The 23,183-nt window shown below is 49.9% G+C and overlaps 1 protein-coding gene across 1 annotated transcript in view; it reads right to left on the reverse strand.

Annotated features, from left to right (window-relative positions):
* Positions 1–7,471: 7,471 nt before the first annotated feature.
* Positions 7,472–23,183, reverse strand: part of LOC112827628 (bactericidal permeability-increasing protein-like) — a 25,157-nt gene continuing 9,445 nt past the window's right edge. The window contains exons 7-15 of the mRNA XM_025876265.2: positions 22,567–22,658; positions 19,734–19,910; positions 18,455–18,514; positions 16,863–17,030; positions 15,735–15,802; positions 12,388–12,430; positions 10,466–10,529; positions 9,342–9,418; positions 7,472–7,859 (exon numbers count right to left, since the gene is read on the reverse strand). Of these exons, the coding sequence (XP_025732050.2) occupies positions 7,821–7,859; positions 9,342–9,418; positions 10,466–10,529; positions 12,388–12,430; positions 15,735–15,802; positions 16,863–17,030; positions 18,455–18,514; positions 19,734–19,910; positions 22,567–22,658 (788 nt within the window). The 3' untranslated portion in view covers positions 7,472–7,820. The remainder of the gene's footprint in view (positions 7,860–9,341; positions 9,419–10,465; positions 10,530–12,387; positions 12,431–15,734; positions 15,803–16,862; positions 17,031–18,454; positions 18,515–19,733; positions 19,911–22,566; positions 22,659–23,183) is intronic.

Raw genomic sequence — 23,183 nt, forward strand, 5'->3', positions numbered from 1 at the left:
CCAACCTTCAGGGTCCAACAAGAGGACACTGGCCAAATTAATTATGGTACATTTAAAAGTGAGGCTGCAGAAATAAATGTATTTCTTGATCTGGAAAAATGCTCATGAGGGGGCAGTTTCCAATGACACCGTATAGTGAGGTTCTGAACCAATGTTTGCCAGTCTGGAAAATTTTTAGCAAGGAGTTATGAGGGATTGTCTCTGTTTAGACGGGCAGGAGTGTTTTAAAAATCGTTTTGTTTGTTGGTATTTAAATTTTTTATTTTCTTGGGGGACATGTTGTATTCGCAGTAAGTAAAGATAATAAAATTTCATTGAGGAAACAAAATTTATAATAAGGATTGTGCTTAATTCATAGGGATTCCTCCCCTCTCTCCACCCCCTCCCCAGAGATCCTATATTTGTGAATTTTGTTCTGCCTCCACCTCCAGGAAGCCTTCTCTGATCACCCCCACATTTCCCTGGATTAGAGAGAAGTCTTCCACTGAGGTCCCAGAATATCTGCATTTTCTCCATCATAGCAGTAACCACTCTGCTTTTTTGTAACTGTGGTCCTTTAAAAATATGTCCACAAATTCTTTTATACTCTTTCCATCAAAAGGTGGAGTCTCTGTATCCTCCCACTGACATTGGGTTGGGTCTCTGTGATCACCTCAACAGATCAAATGTGGCAGGAGTAACAGTTTCTTCCCAATGGGTCATAAAAGGCATTGGAATTGGTTAAGATCAGAACCGCCCCACCATGGAACACAGGGAAGCCTACAGTCTGGATCTCTCGGCTCCTCTGTCCCCTGTTGTTGGTGTCCTTTGGGTTGAGGTTTGTTGGGGGTCCCTTGCACACCACCCCCGGCCCCAGCCTGCGTGCTCCTGAGGGCAGGGCTGAGGCTGCAGAATCCCGTGATCCCTGCAGCATGGGGCGGGAAGGGGCAGGAAACCAGGAGCTATGAGCTCCTGCCCTGTGCCGGGCTCCACGCTGGTTGTGCATATACCTCTCGGCCCTCTAACGCACGCGTCTCTGTCTCATTTTAGCTGAAGGATCTGAGGCTCAGGGAGGTGAAGTGATTTTGGTCACAGTCACACGGCAGGAATTTGAATCCAAATCTGTGGATGTCATTCCAAAACGATGGTCCGGGAAGGCTTCTCTGAGGTGACGTGCTGAGCTGAGACCCCAAAGATGAGCAGGAGCCATACTCTGGAGGAGCCACTCCAGGCCAAGCCAAGGGCAAGGACAAAGCCTGGTAGCAGGCAAGGCTTCCCCCTGCGTCAGGGGCATCTGCTTCCCAGACTCAGCCTGCGGAGGTGGGGAGGGGCCCTGGGCTGGGAGCTGGGAACCAGGGTTCTGACATGGCTTAGCTCCTGCCTGGTGTGTGACCCTCAGCAAACCCGTGTCTTCCTTGTGCCCCTGTTTGCCTCTGTAAAATGAGGGAGAAAGGGCAGGTGACTCCCGTGTAGAGTAGGGGAAGACGGTCTGGAGAGTGGGGACCGCCTGGGGACACCAGTTGTCACTCCTCGGTAGCAGTCTGAGGATGTCCCAGACTGCGGGCCGTTGGCAGGGGTGAGAATTCCCACAGAAGTGGCCTTCGGACGCTGCCCAGCCAGCCAGCGTGCCACATGGCCCTAGGCCAGGCCTCCACCCCCACAGGTGCCCACCCGTGGCTCAAGGTCCCTCCTGGTGACCTGGGACCCAACAGAGGCTCCAGGAGCAGCGTGACTGCAAGTCTGCTCAGAACCCCTGGGCCTTTCTTCTCCCAGGCTGTCCATCTGCTGCCGGTGATTGATGCATTCTGATTACAAAAGTGTTGGTAGAAAGAGTTTGGAAAACCCAGAATTTGGAAACCGCAGTGCCTGGAATATGGAGTGGTACCTAGGAGATCACTGTTGAGGGAGGGAGTGAACATAAAGCAGGAAACAGTGTGAGGTTAAGGGCATGGACTCTGGGACCGCCTGGCCTGCGTTGAATCCTGACTTGCCCACTGTGTGACCCTGGGCACTCTGTGACTCAATTTCCTCATCTGCAGTTGGGCTCAGCCAAAGGGCAGTAGGACGGGAAGTCAGAGGTCTGGAAGAGAGAGGGCACAGGGCACGTCTCAGCTCTCTCCATGCTTTGCATCTCAGTCTGACCGTGGCTGTATCACTCCCCCAAACCCCTCACCCGTGGCTCCATCCGTCCCTGGGCTTGGACACCGGACTCCTGTCTTCGCTGCTTTAAGGCAGAAACTAGGGACGCTAGTTCCTGGGTCCCTTAGCATCTTCTGCCAGTGTCCTTAAGCTTGTCTCCCACTACTATAAATAGCCCCTTAATTCGAATCCCAAGAACCAGCTGAGATGGGCTCTCTTTTCCTGCCTGGACCTTGATGGACACAATTAGCACACCGAACTTTTCTCCTGTGCTTACTGATCTTTTGCAGCAAATGCCTTCCTCTTGTGGAAAGCTTTGAATTCTTTGCCAAAGTCTGTACAGGTCTCTCGTGGGGACAGTAGGCTACAAAAGACAGTACTATAAATACACAGCAACCCATGCTCTGCCACCAAAGGAGTTTCTGGGGGCCACCGAGAGGAAGACTTTGTAGAGAGGTAGCATCCTGCTGCGTCCTGAAGGTCACATCGACGTTTTGCAGAGGGGAGAGCAGAGGGCAGTCCAGGAGGAGGGAGCAGAATGTGCCCAAACACAGAGTGATGAAATAGGAAGGACTAGTAGCAAAAAAGCCCAGGTCCTTGTCTAGACTTTGCTCCTGACAGGCTGTGTGACATGGGACAAACCACACCCCTCTGATCCTCACTTTCCTTGCCCGCCAATGCAGATAAAGGTGTTAGACCATGACAGAGTTTCTCAAATCATCCGGGGAATCTTGTTTATTTCTTTGTAAATTTATTTTTGGGATGTAATTGGCATATAAATTTAAGGTGTACAATGTGTTGATCTGATACATTAATATTTTGCAATATGATTACCACTCTGGAGTTAGGTGGCATCTCTATCAGGTCATGTAATTTTTTTTTTTTTTTTTTTTTTGGTGATGGGAACATTTAAGATCTAGTCTCTTAGCAACTTTGAAGTTTATGATACAGAATTGCTGTCTTTAATCTCTATGCTGCACATTGGATCTCCAAGACTTATCTACTTGTTCCAAGTTTGTCTCCTTAAATAACATCTCCCGGATTCCCCCACCCCAGCCTCTGGTAACAACCATTCTACTCCCTGTTTTTATGAGTTTGGCTTTTTTAGATTCCACATGTAAGTAAGACCATATAGTATTTGTCTTTCTCTGTCTGACTTATTTCACCTAGGATAATGCCCTCAAGTTCCATCCATGTTATGGCAAATGGCACAAACAAAACCCCCTCCTCCTCTCTCATGGTTGAATAATATTCCACTGTGGGGTGTGTATTTTCTTCAAGTCATCTCTCCGTGCCAGGTGGGGCTCTAACTCACCATGCCCAGATCACGCGTCGCAGGCTCTATGGACTGAGGCGCCCCTGAGACTCTGCATTTCTAACAAGCTCCCAGGTGGTGCCCGTCTTGGACCGTGTTTTGAGAACAAGGGACTAAAATGAACTCCGATTTCCTTCCAGGCTCAGCGATTCTATAACTCTGTTCATTCCTGTTTTCATGCAGTTTTCTATGACAGGGCTCACATGCCTGAGAACGTCGGCTCTAGCTGAGAGAGACTGATGTTATGAAGACCTGTCTTTCTGGATCTCTGTGGGGTACTCTTGGGGTTGAGAGTTTGACATTTATGGCAGCCTCCTGTTCCAGCCCCATCACCTGCAGATCCGTGCGTTCGGATTTACAGAAGAAAACAGTACTGTCAGCGATGACCCAGTGGGGTTTGAAGACTGTGTCACCTACTCGTACTGCTGGATTCACAGCCCCTCACACCAGGGGAGCTCTGAGGAACCTGAGGACCCCTCCCACGTTTCCCTCACCCTCTCTTGGCCTCTGCTATTGGCAGCATCTAAAATCCCAGCCATAGCCTCATCTTGCTGGGTCTTGATAGCTTTGGGGGACCCTAAGGAGCTTCTGTTAAAATGAAAATTTCTCAGCAAGGAAAGATTCTTTTACTCTTTGCCAGAGCTGCTTTTATTGGATTCCTTTCTGGGAATTCCAGAGGGCGCTTGCCTTTACAGATGGAGAGACTGAGACCGAGAGAGGGGGAAGGACTGGTCACACCACGAGTTCATCATGGAACTCAGATTTCTGGCCAGCCGGTGGTTGGCTTCTTGGGGGTAAGCCTGTCGAGGCAGGCAGGCCCAGATCACACTTTGAAAATCATGACATAGTGGCTTTGAGGCACACAGTTGGGGATTCAAATCCTAGATCATTTTAAAAAATAAGTATTTACTGGGGCACCTGGGTGGCTCAGTCAGTTAAGCACATCAGCTCAGGTCTTGATCTCAGAGTCATGAGTTTGGACCCCACGTTGGGGACTGAAGGCCAGCTAATTGCCCAAGGTCACATAGCTAGTAAATAGCAGAGCTGGGATTTGAAACCACCGTGTCTGGGGCCATAGCTCATGCTCTTAACCACCAAGTCACGAGCTTACTAACTAACTGTACCACGGATTCCTCCCAAAAAACTCACACCAAAGAGGAGGGCAAGGTTTTATCTCTACTTTTCAGAGAAGGATCAGAGAGGTTAAGTAACATTTGGAAAGCTGTGCGGCCCACTAGGGGCTGGGTTGGCCTTTGAAACCAGGCCCTGAGCTCAGTGACCTTGGGTGGGCCACATAGCCTGTCCAAACCTCAGACTCCCCCCTCCCCACCGGTCTACCTTTGGAAGTGGCCATGAGGATGACATGAGATGATAAGTGTGAAGACATGGGCCACACATGGCCACCAGTGGGATGTGGCAAAATGGCAAATGTAGTGGTTAGTCTCCTTGGGACCTGCTTCCTATTCTCTCCCCCAGTAGGGAACGCCTCCTGCCTATTTAACAAGTCAGCATTTCCAAAAGAAACCCCCAAAGGCAATGCCTAACCCAGAAGGGAAGCTGCTTGAATGGTGAGCTTTCAGGTAGACTGGAGTGGCGATTTTTTTTTTTTAACAGCTTTATGGACATATTTTTCACGTTCACGTTCACATATTTTCACGTTCACCATTCAAGTGCACGCAAGGTTCAGGGGTTTTTAGGGTATTCAGAGAGTTGTGCCCCCATCGCCACCAGCTAATTTTAGAACAGTTTCAACAGCCCCAAAAGAAAACCCATACGCTAGCAATCATTTGGAGTTGGCGATGCTTAGCCTGGAGGGAGAAGTTGCTCAGAGTGGTTTTGTTGGCAGCATGGCCAATCATTTGGAGCGTGGTGGGGAATTCTCTGCAAATCATACCCCAAACAACTGCCTATTTCCCCCAACAGAGAGCCGTCCACGGGGCACAGTGTGTTCCATTCACTAGTCTTTAGGTCCAAGAAATAATGACATTTTTTTTTCTGTAGAGAGTAGGGCACAGGGGCTGCCTGAATGTTTGGGAAGTAGAGGGTCAGTGTTGGAGGGGCCAACTACCCCCAAAGAGGATGGCGGGAGAGGAAGTGAAGGTAGGGGAGGGCAGGGCTGGGTCCCACACTTAGCAGCGAGGCTCCCCACCCCAACCAGATGGGTCTTTCAGAATTGCGACTTGGATTGTATTGTTTTCCTCCTTGAAACTCTTCAATGACTTCCCTTATTTTTTGGAAGAAAATCCGGAGTCCTTAGGAGTCTGAAAACCTCCCAACTTCATCCCGTGCTGTGTTTCCACTCATGCTCTTCCTTCCAGCCTCACACGCTACTTTTCTGTTCCTACTCTGCCTCCGTGAGCTTTTGGCAAATAGAAAAAGGTGCACTCTCTTGGTGGAACAAATTAGAGAAAAGATTTTGTTCTCTCAGCCTGATGCCTTTTTACAGTACACGATCTATGCAATGGAACACAGCAGTCCTGCCTTAAACAGGCCAAGCTCCCAACAGACAAGATTTTGACGTCTGGGGGGAGTGGAAAGAGCATGGGCTTAGAGGGCGTCTCTGAGGGTGGGAATCCCAGTTCTGCCACTGGCCCGCTGTGTAGTCCAGGGAGGGTGATTCAGTCTAAAAAGAGTGAGTGATCCCCACCTTGGGGGATGGAAAGTGCCATGAGGATTAATGAAATCATTGGTGTGCTGGGCTTGATCGATGCCCCTCCATTCCCGTGTGGCCCCAGGATCCCTACCCCCATTTAACAGAGAATCAATGATGTTCGCAGAGCATATGCATTTTTCTTTAAAAACAAAAAATTTTAAATGTCTTTCATCTGCTTCTCCTCACTACACATGCTCCTCCGTTTTCACTAAGCAACCTGGATGAAGTCTGATTTACAACAGGCTCCCAATTTGTACCCATCCCTTCCACTCTAGCCCCTCCAATCCCTTCAGGAGTCACCACAAAACACATTTAAAACCAAATCTGGTCATGTCATCCCACACCCCACTGTGTGCTTCAGACTCCTCATTTTTCTGGTCTTGGACCAAATGTCAACCGTGAAAGAGCCTTCCAGGACTGCTCAGTCCATGCTAGGAGGACCCGGCTAATGGCCTGAGATGGCCACAGCTGGTGTGCCACGATGGGAAATGGCCCGGAGCCCCCAGACTCACCAAGGGCCCAAGGACAGTCTGGGCTGGTGGTCTGGCTTCCATGCCAGCCCGGAGAGTCACGGCGAAGAACTAATTGCAGCTGAGGATGTGACTGGCTAAGAACTCCAATGGCCTCTGTCCCCTGGCCCAGTGCTCTGCTTTGGGCTCGACGGCTGGTCAGGAGAGCTTGGGAGAAGGGAGCCACATTACAGAGCCCAAGCGTAGGGCAGGGAAACACGCTGGGCAGGGCAGGTGCTCAACAGCGACACCGGGTGGTGGCGACAAGAGCAACAGGCGCCGGATTTTGAGGCCCACACAGGAAGACGAGAGGCTGCGCAGGAGAGCTGCTCAACAGCGATACAGTGTGGCGGTGGCAGGAACAGCAGCCTAGTTGGATGGACCCACTCTATGAACTCTCTCTGCCTGACCTTAGGAAGCAAGACTCACTCCCTTCCGACTAAGTAAACCCCAGATACTCTTGGGAAGTGTGGAATGAGGGGTGTCTTCAGAGCGGACAAAGAGGGGCACCTGGGTGGTGCAGTCAGTTGAGCGTGGGACTCTTGGTTTCCTCTCAGGTCTGATCTCAGGTTTCTGAGATCCAGCCCCGGGGAGGGCTTCGTGCTCAGTGGGGAGTCCGCTTGGGTTTCTCTCTTCCTCCCCCTCTGTCCCTCCCCCTGCTCTCTCTTTCTCAAATAAATAAATAAATCTAAGAAAAAGAAAGGAAGAAAGGGACATGAGACTTTCTGCTAAGAAGGGCATGTGGGGGCTCAAGAGATCAATCAGAGGAATGGAAAGAGGTGATTGTGTCTGTGAATTGGTGCTGCAGGGCATGCTGGGTGCAGCCAATGAATGAAAGAATGAGCAAAAACCAAGAAATAATACCATCACACAGAATTGCACAGAAAAAGAAGTGTTTTTTTGCGGAGGGTGGGGTATGAAGCGCGATGAGAAATAGTGTGGTAACAAATGGAAAGCAATTCTTGGAGGAAATCTCTGTGCTGACTTAGCCCTTGCAGGAAAAGGCATAATCCCTGAAGTATACACACCGCACACTTTCTCAAGGAACTAAGTTTCTGTATTTAGATCATTTCCGAATCTGAGTTCAGAGAAATTTGCAAGAATCTCTGGTAAAAGGGCTGGGGAAAGGCAGCCTGTGCCCCTATGGGCACGTCAGGAGTGGATGCCAACAACCCCGCCCCCTCCTGGCAGGGCTGATGGCCCTCCCCCGGCACCCATGACGACTTCAGCTGTAGTGAACATCTGCACCAAACAGCAGGAAATTCTAGGGAGAGATGAGAGCACTGTCATCAGCAGGGAGTGCACCCTGGTCTCTGAGCACCATGCTGCTGGGGTTTCAAAGGAAACTTTGGGAGCAGCCTGCCCCCCCCACCCCAGGAAGGGGAGCCGAGAGGGGCCTGTCTGCGGGCACAGAGGCTGGGGTGAGTGGGGGGCACTCGGGATGTAGCTGCTGGGGCCTGCGTGTCAGTGGCTGGCGGCATCGTGAAGCTGCAGATGTGGGAGGCCATGGGCTGCGGGGGCGGGGGGGGGCTTCATTTGTCATCCCTGCCTCATGGCAGCTCAAGGGAGCCTTGTTCCCATCAAGGCTGCAAAACCACTTTTCTTTGCTCCTTCCTGCCCTTCACTCAGAATTTTGAGAAATGAAGAAATTGCATTGTGCCATGGGGTCTTTTTTGTTGTTGTTGTCAAGGACGAACTTGGTAAAACGTGGGGGACTGGGGGGCGCTCTCTGTGTGTGTGTGTGTGTGCACGCACGCGCACGTGTGTGCTTTCTCAGCTAGTCTACGGCCTCAGCTGAAGAACTGGGGGCTGGCTGACTGGATATTGGGGCTGAGGGAGAGCAGGGAGTCCGGGTGATGTGGCCGCTTCCAACAAGGGCCACAAGGTTGACGGGAGAGCTGCTGAGCAAGGTAAGGTAAGGAAGCAATAGTGGGTGGCAGCTTCGTGGCCCAGTTACCAGTTTTGTTGGGACACACTGACTGGGCTAAAAGGCCTCAGGGTGGAGGGAGCAGAGAAAAAACTGGAAGCATGTCTGCATCTCTGGGTGGCACCAAGATGGCTGTTAACCCGAGCTGATGAAAGCCGGCAGGGAAAGCTCACAGTGGGTTAGGACAGAGGCCTGGGCAGGAATCCTGGAGAACTTCTGCGGGTAGGAGGAGGAAGGGGGAGGAAGGGGAGGAAAGGGAAGGATGGGGAAGGAGGGAGGAGGAAGAACCAGTAAGGAGGACTGCATGGACCCAGAGAGAGGTAGCTGGAAAACCAGGAAAGGGAACATTCCAAGCTAGTAGAAGAAAGCATTCCTAACTAGTCTCAGAGGCTGCTGTGGGTCTGGCTGGGGGACAGGCAAGAGAAAGTCGTCCATTCTGGGACATAGATCTCCACTTGGTGCCTCTCTTTTTACCCCCTGGGAGGCATGCCACTTTACATCAAAGATGTAAAGACACCCACTTATAAATGAGGCTCTGAGGCCACCAAGCGAGCTCCAGTTTTTACGGAGTGGGGGGGGGGGGATGCTTCAGAGCCAATGGTTCAAAGCAGGGACCTGGCTGTGAATTTGGACTTGCCTGAAGAGCTGTGTGGCTTTTCTGAGCCTGACCCTTTCTTCCCTGTTCATTAAGAGCCACCCACCTTACAGGGTGCTGTAAGGGTAGAGAGTGCTTGATCCAGGGCTTGCCCACAGGAAGCTTTCTGGAAACAGGTTGCTGTTGTTGAGGGACATTGGGTGAAAAGGGACCTTTGGACCTACCTGGTGGGACTGAAGCACCAGGTTGAAGAGCTGGACGTTGGCGGGCAGCGGGAGAGGGAAGCCTTTCATCAGCCACTCTGCAATGGAGGATGAGGTCAGCACGAGCAGAGGGAAGGCGGAGGCCAGCCCAAGAGCCGGGTGAGGCGGGCGGCCTCCCTGAACCTGCGTGCCTGGCTCTGGGTAGGGATCAGCAGGTGCTTGCAGGCTTGAAGTGTAGGCTGTTCTGGAGACTCTGACTCTTTGCCACACTCCAGGGACCTGGGAAATTGGCCTTCCCGCCCCATCAGCCCCAAGCCCACATTCAGGACCCATGTAAGCCTCTTCCCCAAGTCTACTCTCCCGAGGGTGACTGCAGTGCTGATGTACATGGCCGGGGAGGCTGCTTGCAGGGGTCGGGGGTAGATAGCCTGGGGCATGTGACTGGGGGTATCTACTGGCGTGCGCACGAAGACCCTCAATGTTTAGGGTGAAACCAGAGTAGCCAGGGACCAGCTCCCCCCACCCCATACCACCATATTCTGACATGGAACTCCAGAGAATTCTAAACTCAACCCCATTCTCCCAGGTCATTTCGAAGCTACATTTGTCAAGGTAGGAAGAGCCGTCGTAGTCTTGAGACTCATTTGTGTCTTGATTTATAATTTCTAACTATTCTGGCCTGCAGTCTGTGGGCCTCTCTGAGCACTCTTGCTCCTGGCTCCACAAAGGTGAGATTTTTATCAGTGTGGTGAGCGGAAGCCGGGAGCCAAGGTTAGCTCTTCTTCCCTGGAGCTTCTCTCAGAGGTGGGAAAATGCTGAGGGCTCCAGCTTCATCTCTCACCTTCTCTGTGACCTGCAGCAAGCCACCTGACTTCTCGGATCTCCCATTTCCTCCCCTGAAAACCCTCATCTCCTGGGGCTGTCTTAAAGATTGGATGGAATAATAGATGGGCACATAATAGGAGCTCAAGGTGAGGGCGGCCCCTTTTCTCCATCCCTTTTCCGGGTCAGATGCCACCGAAGGTTCATTTGACGTGACCACCTTCCAGCCTCCATAACTTGGGCCAGGTATTAGGTGACTCTAGGATTGAGCCCCACCTGCTTCCCCTGGGACTAAAAGTCACTCATTCTCCAAAGCTCCTTACCGTTAATCCTGGGAATCACAGTCGTGGACAGAACATAATTCATGATAGCCTGCAGCACCACAACCTGGAAATCAGGAGGACGGGGCCCACGTCAGGGCACCTTGGTGTCGTCAGGCATCCTCTGCCAGCCTCCCTTTCCCTTGGGGCAACCTCAAAGCTGGGAAAACTGCTGAGTGAGGGACACAGGGGATGACGGGAAAATTCTGCAGCCCAATCAGGGCCCCCAAGTGTTAGACCCGGTGTCCCAGGTTCCAGCTGTATAAAGCATGTTCTAGATGTAAGGTACAATGCAGAGGAAAGGAAGGTCATCAGTGTATTTAGACATGAAAACCTTTGAGTGAGAAAATGCATGGTCTCAGATGCTGCTGCTGGACAAACTGGCTCAAGCTTTCTGGGGCTCTATTCGGCCATGTTCAACAAAAGCCTTAAAAATGTGTGTGCCTGGGGGTGCCTGGGTGGCTCAGTCGGTTAAGCATCTGACTTCAGCTCAGGTCATGATCTCAGGGTCCTGGGATCAAGCCCTGTGGCGAGCCCCACACCGGGCTCCGCACTCAAGGGAGTCTGCTTGTCCCTCTGCCCCTCCCCCTGCTCTCTCTCTCTCTGTCTCTATTTCCAATTAAAAAAAAATGTGTGTGCCTGGTAGGCCAGCAAATATGCTTGTAAGGCATTCACCCTAAGGAAACGATGTAGGGCGCAGGTAAAAATTAAGATGCAAGGATGCTCACCGGAGCCATAAATTCAACCAAAACAGTAAATTAACAGCAAGCTACATGTCTAACAATTGGGGAATTATCTGGGGGACATGGTGGCGCTTTGATTCTAGGAAATATGATGCAACTGTTAAGAATAATATTGTAGGAATTTAATTATCCACACAGAGATATTCATGATATATTTTTGAGCGAGAAAAAGCAGGCTATGGAAACCACATAATTCCACTGTCCTATTGAATATGCATAGCAAAAGGTCAGGAAGGATATACTCTAAATGATTAACTAAGTGGCAAAAATAGGAATGGCTTTTATTCTCTTTGGTTTGCAAATCTGTAGGTTTTGATTATTCTAGGATGTAGATCTTTTACTTTTGCAATAGTAAAAAAATATTCAAAAATAATGTAGCACCCTCAAGATGATTGCCTGGTGACATTTACAACTTGTAAATATGTACATTTTTTTTTTCTGGAGCAATTGAGTTTCCTTCCCCAGGTTCTAAATCCCTGGGCTCATAAAATGTGGTGCCCTTCTTTCTACGAATCTGAGAACTTTACATTTTTATTTTCTGCAGAAACGGAAGTTAGTTACTGGCTGAGTCAAGCCACTGTAAGATCTCGGGCACCGTAAGAGCTTTTTGTCACCACTTGGTGACAGCCTGCTGAGAAATGAAGCCAGCATAGGAGATAGTAGAACCAAGAAATGGAGAGAGTCAGAATCCTAAGGACATCATCTGAACACCTGGATCCACCCTTGCCTGAAACGCTTACACTTTTCAATTACCAGAGCCAATAAACTATCCCCTCTTTACTGTCTTTATGGCATTTTAACAGTGATCTAAGAGAAAGGGGGAAATAAATGGCTACTTTTTGAACTCTATCATTCACTATGTTGTGTGCCTCCCCATCACGTGCTACCCCACCCTCATTTGGTTTTTCATGTAGGTGGAAAGGATTATGCCTGATTTGGGGGAAGGTTTGAGGTTCAGAGAGGGGAAGTGACTTGTCCAAGGCCCACAGTTAGTAAGCATGGAGCAGTGATTCTAGCTTAGGTCTGTGGGCCCACAAAACTCCTCTGGCCATTACTTCACATGCAAATTATATGCAAATGAACAGGTGGCCTCCGAAAATGATGCCAGGAGCCTTTGTGGCCCTCAGGACAGTTATCTCAAGATCAGCGGAAGGAGGGAGCCACCAAGGACCTCAGACTCACCGAGAAGGGGCCGATGTCCGAGTGCTTCAGTTCTAGGAGCAGCCTGTGTGAAGAGGAGGAGGAAGCTGAGATCACCTTTTGCCTGACCTATGTTAGAGTCTGGTTGCTGGGGAGAAGGGGCCCTCTCTGGTGGATGCCGCCCAGTTTTCCCACCCAGTATCCATTCCCCTTCCTCTGGTCACAGCTCCCTAATTGTTCCTTTGCGGGCATCACCCCTTCCCTACATTGTTAGTGCTGAGCTCTGGGGTAGGCTGGCCAAAGGGCAGAGTCCACCTCCCCTAACACAGTGATTGTTGGAAGGATGGACCCGTGACCCATGCTGGTTCAATGAGAGTTTGCCCCAAGGACTGTTGGAAATACCGGGAATGAGGTGTTCTCTTTTCTCCAGGAAAACTAGGGAGCTGCTGGTGACCATTTTTTAAAAATTTTTTTATTGTTATGTTAATCACCACACATTACATCATTAGTTCTTGATGTAGTGTTCCATGATTCATTGTTTGTGCATAACACCCAGTGCTCCACGCAGAATGTGCCCTCTTTAATACCCATCACCAGGCTAACCCATCCCCCCACCCCCCTCCCCTCTAGAACCCTCAGTTTGTTTTTCAGAGTCCATCGTCTCTCATGGTTCCTCTCCCCCTCCGACTTACTCCCCTTCATTCTTCCCCTCCTGCTATCTTCTTCTTTTTCTTTTTTCTTAACATGTCTTGCATTATTTGTTTCAGAAGTACCGATCTGTGATTCAACAGTCCTGCGCAATTCACAGCGCTCACCATAGCACATACCCTACCCAATGTCTATCACCCAGCCACCCCATCCCTCCCACCCCCCACCACTCAGCAACCCTCAGTTTGTTTCCTGAGATTAAGAATTCCTCATATCAGTGAGGTCATATGATACATGTCTTTCTCTGATTGACTTATTTCACTCAGCATAATACCCTCCAGTTCCATCCATGTCGTTGTAAATGGCAAGATCTCATTCCTTTGGATGGCTGCATAATATTCCATTGTGTATATATACCACATCTTCTTTATCCATTCATCTGTCGATGGACATCTTGGCTCTTTCCACAGTTTGCCTATTGTGGACATTGCTGCTATAAACATTGGGGTGCACGTACCCCTTCGGATCCCTACATTTGTCTCTTTGGGGTAAATACCCAGTAGTGCAATTGCTGGATCGTAGGGTAGCTCTATTTTCAACTGTTTGAGGAACCTCCATACTGTTTTCCAGAGTGGCTGCACCAGCTTGCATTCCCACCAACAGTGTAGGAGGGTTCCCCTTTCTCCACATCCCCGCCAACATCTGTCGTTTCCTGACTTGTTAATTTTAGCCATTCTGACGGGTGTGAGGTGGTATCTCATTGAGGTTTTGATTTGGATTTCCCTGATGCCGAGCGATGTTGAGCACTTTTTCATGTGCCTGTTGGCCATTTGGATGTCTTCTTTGGAAAAATGTCTGTTCATGTCTTCTGCCCATTTCTTGATTGGATTATTTGTTCTTTGGGTGTTGAGTTTGATAAGTTCTTTATAGATTTTGGATACTAGCCCTTTATCTAATGTTGCTGGTGACCATTTTTGTCACCACTTGGTGACAGCCTGCTGAGAAATGGAGCCAGCATAGGAGATAGTAGAACCAAGAAATGGAGAGAGTCAGAATCCTAAGGACATCATTTGAACACCTGGATCCACCCTTGCCTGAAACCCTACACTTTTCAATTACCAGAGCCAATAAACTATCCCCTCTTTACTGTTTTTATGGCATTTTAACAGTGATCTAAGGAAAAGGGGGATTTAAATGACTAATTATTGAACCCTATCATTCACTATGTTGTGTGCTTTACCCCATGGAAATCCTATAACACCCTCAGAGGCAAGGGCCATCACTCACATTTTACAGATAAGGAAACTGACCCTCAGAGATGTCAGACAACTTGCCCAAGGTCGTACAATGAACAATTAGCAAAGTAGAATTTCAACAGATCTCCTGATGCCTGAGCTCTTGTCTCCAATACCCTACAAAGCTTGAAAGCTCACCCTTGTTCATCAAGAGGTGGGAGCCCCAGGACTCCTGCTCTGTGGACTCTCACACCCCACCCCTGCACATTTGAGCATCTGCTCAGCCCTCACCCAGCTGTATCATCTCTGACTCCTCTACTTGAGAGGCTCATGGGTGTTCAAGGGAAATTAAATCCACATGTATCCGAAGCAGTAACACTTGTCAGAATGATGCCAGGAGAAATAAGCAGCATGTAAACCTCAGGAGCCAGTCTTGAGGTTAAGAAGGACAGCTCTGTGCTGCAGAGAAGGCGGAAGTGGGCAGGAATGTAGGTCAAGACTCAATTTAAACAGCGTGAGCATGATTCAGAGGCAGACAGCAGGTCTAACCATTGGGGTCATCACACTGACTCGGCGAGGGTCTCCCTTTCTCCTCCTCTGTGTGTGTCCTTCCCTCTCTCTCCTCCTTCTGTGTCTGCCTCTCCATCTGTCAGTCTCTCTTGCTCTCATTCTCTTTCTGTCTCTCCCCTCCCTTCCTCCCTTTGTGTGTGTCTCTCTCTGAGAGTCTCTCCATGCGTCTCTGACTTTCCCTCTCTCTCCCCCCATTGCTGTCTTTCTCTTTTCTGTGTGTCCCTCTCTTGCTCTTGCTTGTTGAGCCCTTATACCCCTTGTGTTCTCCACACTTCAATGCATGTTAATACCTCATTTCATCCTCACTACAACGCTCTTGGCAAGGAACAACCATCGGGCATGTTTCTGTTACATCATCGGGCTTCTTTCGAAGCCAGGGCAATGGAATTTTGCTGAGTAGAGTGTTGGCCGAGGGGGGCTGCGCTTTGCATGCAGGTAGCCTCCACCCCAGAGTCCCTATGCCTAACCACAGCCGCCGCTGTTGGGGCTCTCCCAGCACGAGGCGGCTGAGCACGGCCCACGGATGGGCTGTGAAGAAAAGGATGTGGGTTTTCCACGTGCTGAGGCAGGCCAGGGACAGAGGTGGCTGGGCGCCGCTGAGGGTCAGCGCTGAGTAGAATCACCTTCTGGCCCCGCACAGCCATGAGTCTGCCCAGGACCGAGGGGCATCCTGGGGTGCAGGACCTTCCGTGCTAACACTGGGAGACTGCAGGCAAACCATGATGACTGGTCACCTACGGTGTATGACCTCGGGTGGCCCACTTCATCTCCGAGCATCAGATTTTTACTATCTGCAGAGCAGGGCTTTGGTGCCCACCGCACACCGTCTGAGGCTTAAATGTGATGGATGAACAGGAGAGCAACGACATAGAGCTTGGTGTGTTGTGGGGCCATTGCTAGCCCATGGGCCCCAAGAGTGGGTGGGCGGCCACTTACCTGTCCACACTGAGCTTTCCAACAAGCCTGTCAGCCGTGGCGCTGACCTCCATCGAAGCATTCGTGTTCTGCAAGGCAGCAATCCAAAGAGTGAAATCCCCTGAGCCAGGGGCCGAGGCCTTGGCAAGGTCTCCAAGATGGGAGGGTCAGCTTCACAAAGGCTTGGCAGAGGAGCCCACACAGAAACCAAGGAGGAGGGGCTCTTCCTTTGCTTTGGGCTTGTTGGTGAGTCCTGGGCTGTCCCCTAATTACCATTTTCTCCCACTGCCCTAGGGAAAATTTCAGGTTTCCAGGCCACTTGCACGGGCTGGGCGAGACTGACCTCAGGACTGGAGTCCAGGCCAGCCCTATTCTCAAGCCATTCATTCATTCAGTCATTCAGTCAACAAATATTTACTGAATCAGAAAACTGAGCTCCCCACCTCAACTTTCCTGCCCACTGTCTGCATGATCCGGGGCAGACCCCTCAGAACCCATTTAATTGACCAAGTGGGGAAAATGGGTCTCAACTTGAGAGATGGCAGAACTGCCTGAGGCCTGAGTGCTCCCCTGGTGGGGAGACAGTCTGGCCTTCACCTCCGTGGCCACAGTGGGTGCCACCAAATGTTCATGGAGTGACAGCGTGAGCAGAATGAATGAATGCAAAAATCAGCAATGGGCCAAACACTTGCATAAACGAAGGATTACACACACAAATGAAGGAATAAACAAAGATATGCATAAATAAGTGATGAATGAGTGAACTAACAAATATACAAATGATTAATTGAACAAAGGTATAAGTGAATGAATAAATGAATAATGGAATAAATTAATGTGTGCATGAACCAGAACAGGTCTAGCATATTTCAAGTTAGCAACGTAATGAATAATTGAATGAATGAACAAGTTCACAAATGCATAATTGAATGACCAAAGATATGAGTGAATGAACCTGAAACAGTACACATATTTCAAGCCAGTGATGGAGGGAAGAACTGAAGCCATGAACGCCTGCAGAAGCCAGAAGCAGTTAGTACAGCGGCTCTGGTCTCAGGTCCTGGAGCATCTGAATCTAGGCATGGTTCACCCTGGTCCCCCAACTCCGAGGGCAGTGCCCTCACCTGCCCACACCTGGGAAGAGCTTACCAGGTGAAGCACGAAGAGGGAAGCCAAGGAGGAGTTCGGGAGCACAGCAAAGGCCTGGATCTCCAGGGCAGGGGTGAAGATGAGGCCAGTGGGGAGCACGGTGAGGTGCGGTGGGGACGAAGCCGAGATGTTGAGCTGCACCATCATGTTGGGGAACATCTTGGCCACCTGCAGCCCCCAGTGGGGACAACCAACAAAGTGACAGTTTTATTCAACTGTTTCTAAATCCCATCTTGTCTTGACCCTGCATGAACACCTCCAATGTATTCCTGTTGCTTCTTGACTAAATCGTAAAGACTTCACTCAGTGGGACTCGGTGTCTGCAGCTTCCCCCCATAGGCCTCTACTCCTTGCTCTCCAGCTCCAGCCACATGGGACTCCTTTCTGTTCCCCAAACATACGACCCACTCTGTTCCCATCTAACACCCTTTGCACTCTCTGCTCCTCTCACTGAATGCTTCTACCCCCATTCTTTCCCAGCTTGGCTCTCTCCCTTTCTTTAGGGATCAGCTCAAATGTCACCTCTTCACAGAGCAGTGTGGGCCTCCTGGGGGAACTGAGGAGGGATTTGGTGACAACCCAATCTCTTCTAGCCTCCAGTCCCCTCCCCCACCACCACCAGGTAGACTCTCCGTCTCAGAAAAACAATGTGATTTTTAGGCCATAAAGCTTCAAGAAGATTCCCCTGATCCCCCTACCAGTCACGCTTCCCCACACCAGTACCCCCTGTATAGAAACTTCCAGAAGTGCCACTGCTGGAGAGGCTGTTATGGATTGAATGTTTGTGTCCCCCACACTCATGTATTGAAGCTCTCTCTCACCCCCAGTACAGCTGTAGCTGGAGACGAGGCACTAAGGAAGTAATTAAGGTTAAATAAGGTCATAGGGGTGGGGCCCTGATCCAATAGGATTAACGTCCTCATAAGGAGAAACACCAGAGCGTGCTTGCTCTCCCTCTATATGAGCTCAGAGGAACGACCATGTGAGGACACAGCAAGAAAGTAGCCATCTATTAACCAAGAAGAGGCCCTCACCCAAACCCAGATCTGTGGGTACCTTGACCTTGGACTTCTTGGCCACCAGAACCATAAGAAATACATTCCTGTTGTGGGGGCCCCCTGGTCTGTGGCACTTTGTTATGGCAGCCCGAGCAGACTGAGACTGAGGCTTTTGTCTGAAGCGACCTCATCCATCCATTGGCTTCATGTGTCATGGGGAGCACCTTCTTTTTAATTGTTTTGGGTGCCTGAAGGGTAATTTTCTCTCTTCACTGGACTGGGGCTCCAGGAGGGCAGGGATACGGTCTGCTTTGCTAGATGCCAAGAGCAGAGCCCTGGCCACACGGTAAGCACTCAATAAATGTTCATTGAGTGGATAAGCCCCCAGCGTCTACCCTCACGCCTGGTCGCCTGGGTGCTTGGAGCCTCTCTTTGCAGGGAGGAGGGGCTGCACAAGGCTGTTTCCACTCTCAAGCTGGGTTGCCTCTGGGTCTGGAGGAGGGGCTTTCCTCAGGCCATTCAGCAGAGCTCAGTCCTCCCCGGCACCCCCAAGCTGCCTCATGAGGGGACAAAAGGGAGCAACCTCCTTCTTACCTCGGGTATGAGGGTTCCAAGAAATGTGGTTGTCAGTCGGAATTTGGATTTCTTTGGTATCTGTAGCAAGGGAAGAAGAGAAAAGTATCTTGGAGGATTATGTTATAGATTGGAGAGGGGGACAAATTCCATATGAGGGGTGAGAGACTGAATGCACAGACAATGGCCAAGCCATCCATGACAACAACGCTGACCCACAACTTCTGCAGCCATCAGCCCAGAACAGTCAGGACACGTTCAGTCGCTGCCAGCTTCCCTATTTTTTTTTGCCCTAAAAAACTCAAATATGCTCTTCACACCAATCACATAGGATGCCCAGCTTCTATTAGCTCACGTCCAGCTTGCCCGTGCTCAAAACCTCTACGGGAACATAGTTGTAAAGATATAAAGCCATCAATCCCCCCTCCTCTGCGTGCATTCGTCTCTGCCAAATGCAGGTGTGGGTGGCTGACTCTCCTGCCCCGAAGAGTTCTCATTCTGGTGGTCTTTGTTTATTTCCAGGGGACCTGTGGGGGCTCAGCATCCTTTTGGTGCCCCTACATCCTCTTCCAGGAGCAGTGTGGGTGGAACCCCACATGGTTGGTAACCAGGCTGCATCTAGACTCTGGAGAGGATGGGTAAACTGAGGCCCAGAACAGGGCTCAGCCATGAGTATATCAACAGAGACACTGACGATGATGATAATGGCGACGTGAGGCTAAGACTGGATTGGGGCAGGGGCGCCTGGGTGGCTCAGTTGGTTAAGCATCTGCCTTCGTCTCGGGTCATGATCCCAGGGTCCTGGGATCGAGCCCCGCATCGGGCTCCCTATTCAGTGGGAGGCCTGCTTCTCCCTCTCCCACTCCCCCTGCTTGTGTTCCCTCTCTCGCTGTGTCTCAATAAAATCTTAAAAAACAAAATAAAACAAAACACTGGATTTGGGGCAAGTACTCGGGCAGTGTTGGCTGCAACTTTCATCCCTCATTGAGGACTTCCTACCTGCTCAGCATGTGCTGAGTGCTTCTTGTGCATTCATATTTCATTCTACCCTCTCACATGCTTGGGAGAGAGATACTGGTATTGGTGTTTTACAGGTGAGGTAACAGGTTCTGAGAGGTTGAATGACTGGCCTAAGGTCACCCAGTTAGGAAAGGGGGGGCCCATATTCCAACTCAGGTCTGGCCGCCTCTAGAGACTGGACTATGATCCCCCTGCCGTGTGAACACAGGTTCGAGTCCAGATGGTCTGCTGGGCTCTGAGCCCCACACTCATCCTGCATCCACCCCCAGCCCGGCTTTACCATGTCGTCCGTGATGGTCAGGTGTAGGACCCCTGCCTGTTGGTACACGAACCCCGCTGTGTTGAAGAAGTAGTCGGAGATGCCCAGGTACACCATACGGTCATGGTCGTTGGGAAAGGCCAGCGCTGGCGAGGTGAAGGGAAACGGGCCAGGATGTGCCACACTGAAAAACTCCCCCTGGGGGCGGAGGAGACAGGGTGAGCCTGGGCTTCCTTCAGGAATTATAACTCAATGTCTTCATCCCGGGAGAAAATGGGTTGAGGAAACCAATCATGCACTCACAGAGGAGGAAGTCATGACCAGAAACCAACAATAGTATCCTGTGCCTCCAGGGGGCTAGTTTCTAGGGGCTTTTCTTGCCAATCCTGCAAGGCAGGTATGATGATGCTCATTTTTCAGGAGAGGACGCTGAGGTGCAGGGAGGTGAAGTGACGTGCCCAAGGTCACTTGGGCAACACTCCCAACCACCTGGCATACTCCCAGTTGCGCCATTGGCTTGGCTTTGGCCTTGCCAATGAGTACAGAAATTACACCGAACAACAATGAGATTCTGTTTGTTTGTTTTCGTCTGTCAAATTAGCAAAATTTTGAAGAGAGAGGTAAACTGTTTTAAGTGCACATGTATTTCAAACTCACACTATCCAGTTTTTTGTGAGTGTTCATATGCTGCTGGGGAGTCTATGTTTAATAAGTTTCTGAAGAGCAATTTGGCAATGGCTGCAAAAGCAGATAGCTAGGAAAGAACAATGTTGAGTTATAAAAAAGCAAATTGTAGATGGATACATATGGTAGAATACCATTTATGCAAAATTTAAAGGCATATAAAACATACTAAGCAAGAATTATTGACACACATAGATATGTAGTAAAAGTATAAGAACACAAATTAGAAGGAGACAAACCAGCATCATATCTGTGATTCCCTCAGGGGTAGAGGGGGCCCCAAGTGGCCTCAGTGATTTATTTTTAGAATGTTTCATCTCAAAAAAAAATCAAAGGCAAATATGACAAAATGGTAACATTTCTTAAATCTGGGTGGTGGGTTCTCTGTACCTTTGAATCATCTCATTATTAAAAATTAAACACCATGACACCCATCTTACAGAATACCACGCAACTCTTAAAAATGATAAGTCCATGTGCCAACCAGGAGCCGATTGCAATGCATATCTTTAGCAGAGAAAAGCAAGTGAAAGGCTAGAGTGTATCCATTCATGAAAATGGATCACCAGCAAAACTAGATGGGTTTGCCCTTGTGTGTATGTGCATGCTTCGAACCAGGGAGCCGGGAGGTTAACGCACTCCATGGCTCACAGCCTTAAACCTCTGGGCAGGAGCCTGGGGCGGCCAGGAAACGGGATGTCCTCATTCACTAAAAATAACTATGTATCATTTTAATCCTTTATTCCATTGTATCACTTAGATTTTTTTTTGGTCCAGCAATGCCACTTCTAGGAAATAGTCAAGGATGGGCAGAGATCCAGAGACAAGGATGTTCATGGCAGCTCTGGTTACATGTTTGGAGAAAATGGACAGAGCCCAATGTCCCAGAAGGCGGCACTGTCCACAAACCTTATCACAAGTGTCCACCAGAAAGATCCAACAGCCAGTAAAAGGGCTGTAGGAGGACGATTCATGGAAAGATGTTCATGCTACGCTGTTCCATTTTGAAAAGTTGTGAGACAGTATGTATAACAAGACTCATGTAAATACATGTATGTGTGTATTCCTATGTCTTATATGTGGGATTTTTTTATGCGTACGCATGTGCACGTGCGTGCGTGTGTGTGTGTGTTTTCCTGTGTCTTGGTAGAGACAAGGTTGGGGGGATCTAATCTGTGTGTCAATAGTGTATATCTCTGAGTTGTAATATTTGGGTAATCTCTCTCACTCTCCTTTCTTCCTTCTTTCTTTCCTATTTATTTCTCTGCTCCTCTGTAGTTTCTAAATGTTCTTTTCTATATCAAACATGTTTTAGAACAAACAAGTAAACAGTAACAAACAAGCCAGTCACTAGTTGTGGAGGGACTGAATGAGGGACATCCAGAGGGAATGCAGGGGTGGGACCTACTCCAGCTGTGGCAGTCAGGGAAGGCTGCTCTGGGAGTGATATCCAAGCACAGACCCACCTGGAGTATAAGAAGCCAGTTGGGAAGAGGAGGGCATGCGAGGGAAGGCAGTTCAAGGGGGAGGGAAGGTGTAGGACAAAGCCCCTAAGGTGGGAATGACCTTGGTGTGTTGAGGAAGTGCAAGGCCAGTGTGTCTGGCTGGAGGGTGGTGAGCGAAGGGAGAGTGGCATGAAGTGAAGCTCCACCCATCCCTCCCTCCATTTGTCCATCCAATCAAAATATTTACTAAGCAGCAAGTAGATACCAAGCATAGCTCCAGGTGCTGCACCTGGAGTTCCTGACCAGCAGTCAGGAACAAAGCAGCTGTAGCCCCTCCTCTTTCATCACAGAGGGAGACAGACGTGTGACTGTGTGTGTGTGCATGCGCGTGTTGGGGGCTGTTAGTCATAAGTAATGGATATGGAGGGAAAGGAGGGAACTGTTTCAGTGAGTGTGGTCTGGGAAGGTCTCTCTAGGGAGAGGGAGATTTGAGTAAAGCCTGGAAAGATGGAAGGGAGAGCTTATGTGAATATCTGGGTGAGACCTTCTGGGCAGAAGGAGGAGCAAGTGCAAGGGCCCTGGGGAGCGAGCGTGCATAGGGTGGTTCAGGAGTAGTGGGGAGGCCAGTGAGTCTGGAGCAGGGAGAAAGTGCAGAGATAAGGATGATGAGGAGCCCCAGGAAGGTCCAAGACAAAGGCCTGAGGGTCTCTCGGTGTAAGTCTCACCTTCAGCTGCCCATCCAGGTTGTCAGCCGTGGCTGTCGGAGGTGCCACCAGTGAGTAATTGATCCCAGCTACCTTATCTATTTTGGTTGTCACTAGAGGGGAAGAAGATGGACTATGAGCTGGCTCTGCACAGCAGCATTTTGGGGGCCCGAGATGCAGTGTCAGCATCAGCCAAAGTTGAATCAAGAACTGTAGTGTGGGCTCCTTTCCCACCTCCTCCAGGGAGCCCTCCCTGAGGGAGGGACATGACCCCACACCGCATATAAACAGACATCATCTCCTTCTCTTCTTCCAACAGCCCCAAGATACGGTCAAGGAGCAGAGGGCTTGAATTGAAATCTCTATGATCTTGGACAAGTCCTTTCATGTCTCTAAGCCACTTTTTGTCATTGGTAGAACGAAGTAATACTAGTGACCCCACAGACTCCCTGTGCATGGTCAGGGCTCAGAAGCCAAAGGGACTATTGCTAGCAGTGATAATACCCCAGGCTGAGTCCAGGCTGGCTCAGGTCCGAATGGTTTCTGTGTTTCTCAGCAGTCATCAATGAGAATTAAATAAATACGGGTCCCAAACAAACTGAGGGTTGCTGGAGTGGTGGGGGGTGAGAGGGATGGGG

Source organism: Callorhinus ursinus, unplaced genomic scaffold, assembly GCF_003265705.2.
Source record: "Callorhinus ursinus isolate GAN/ISIS: 27379988/994484 unplaced genomic scaffold, GSC_fseal_2.0 scaffold38, whole genome shotgun sequence".
In the NCBI taxonomy this organism is placed as follows: Eukaryota; Metazoa; Chordata; class Mammalia; order Carnivora; family Otariidae; genus Callorhinus; species Callorhinus ursinus.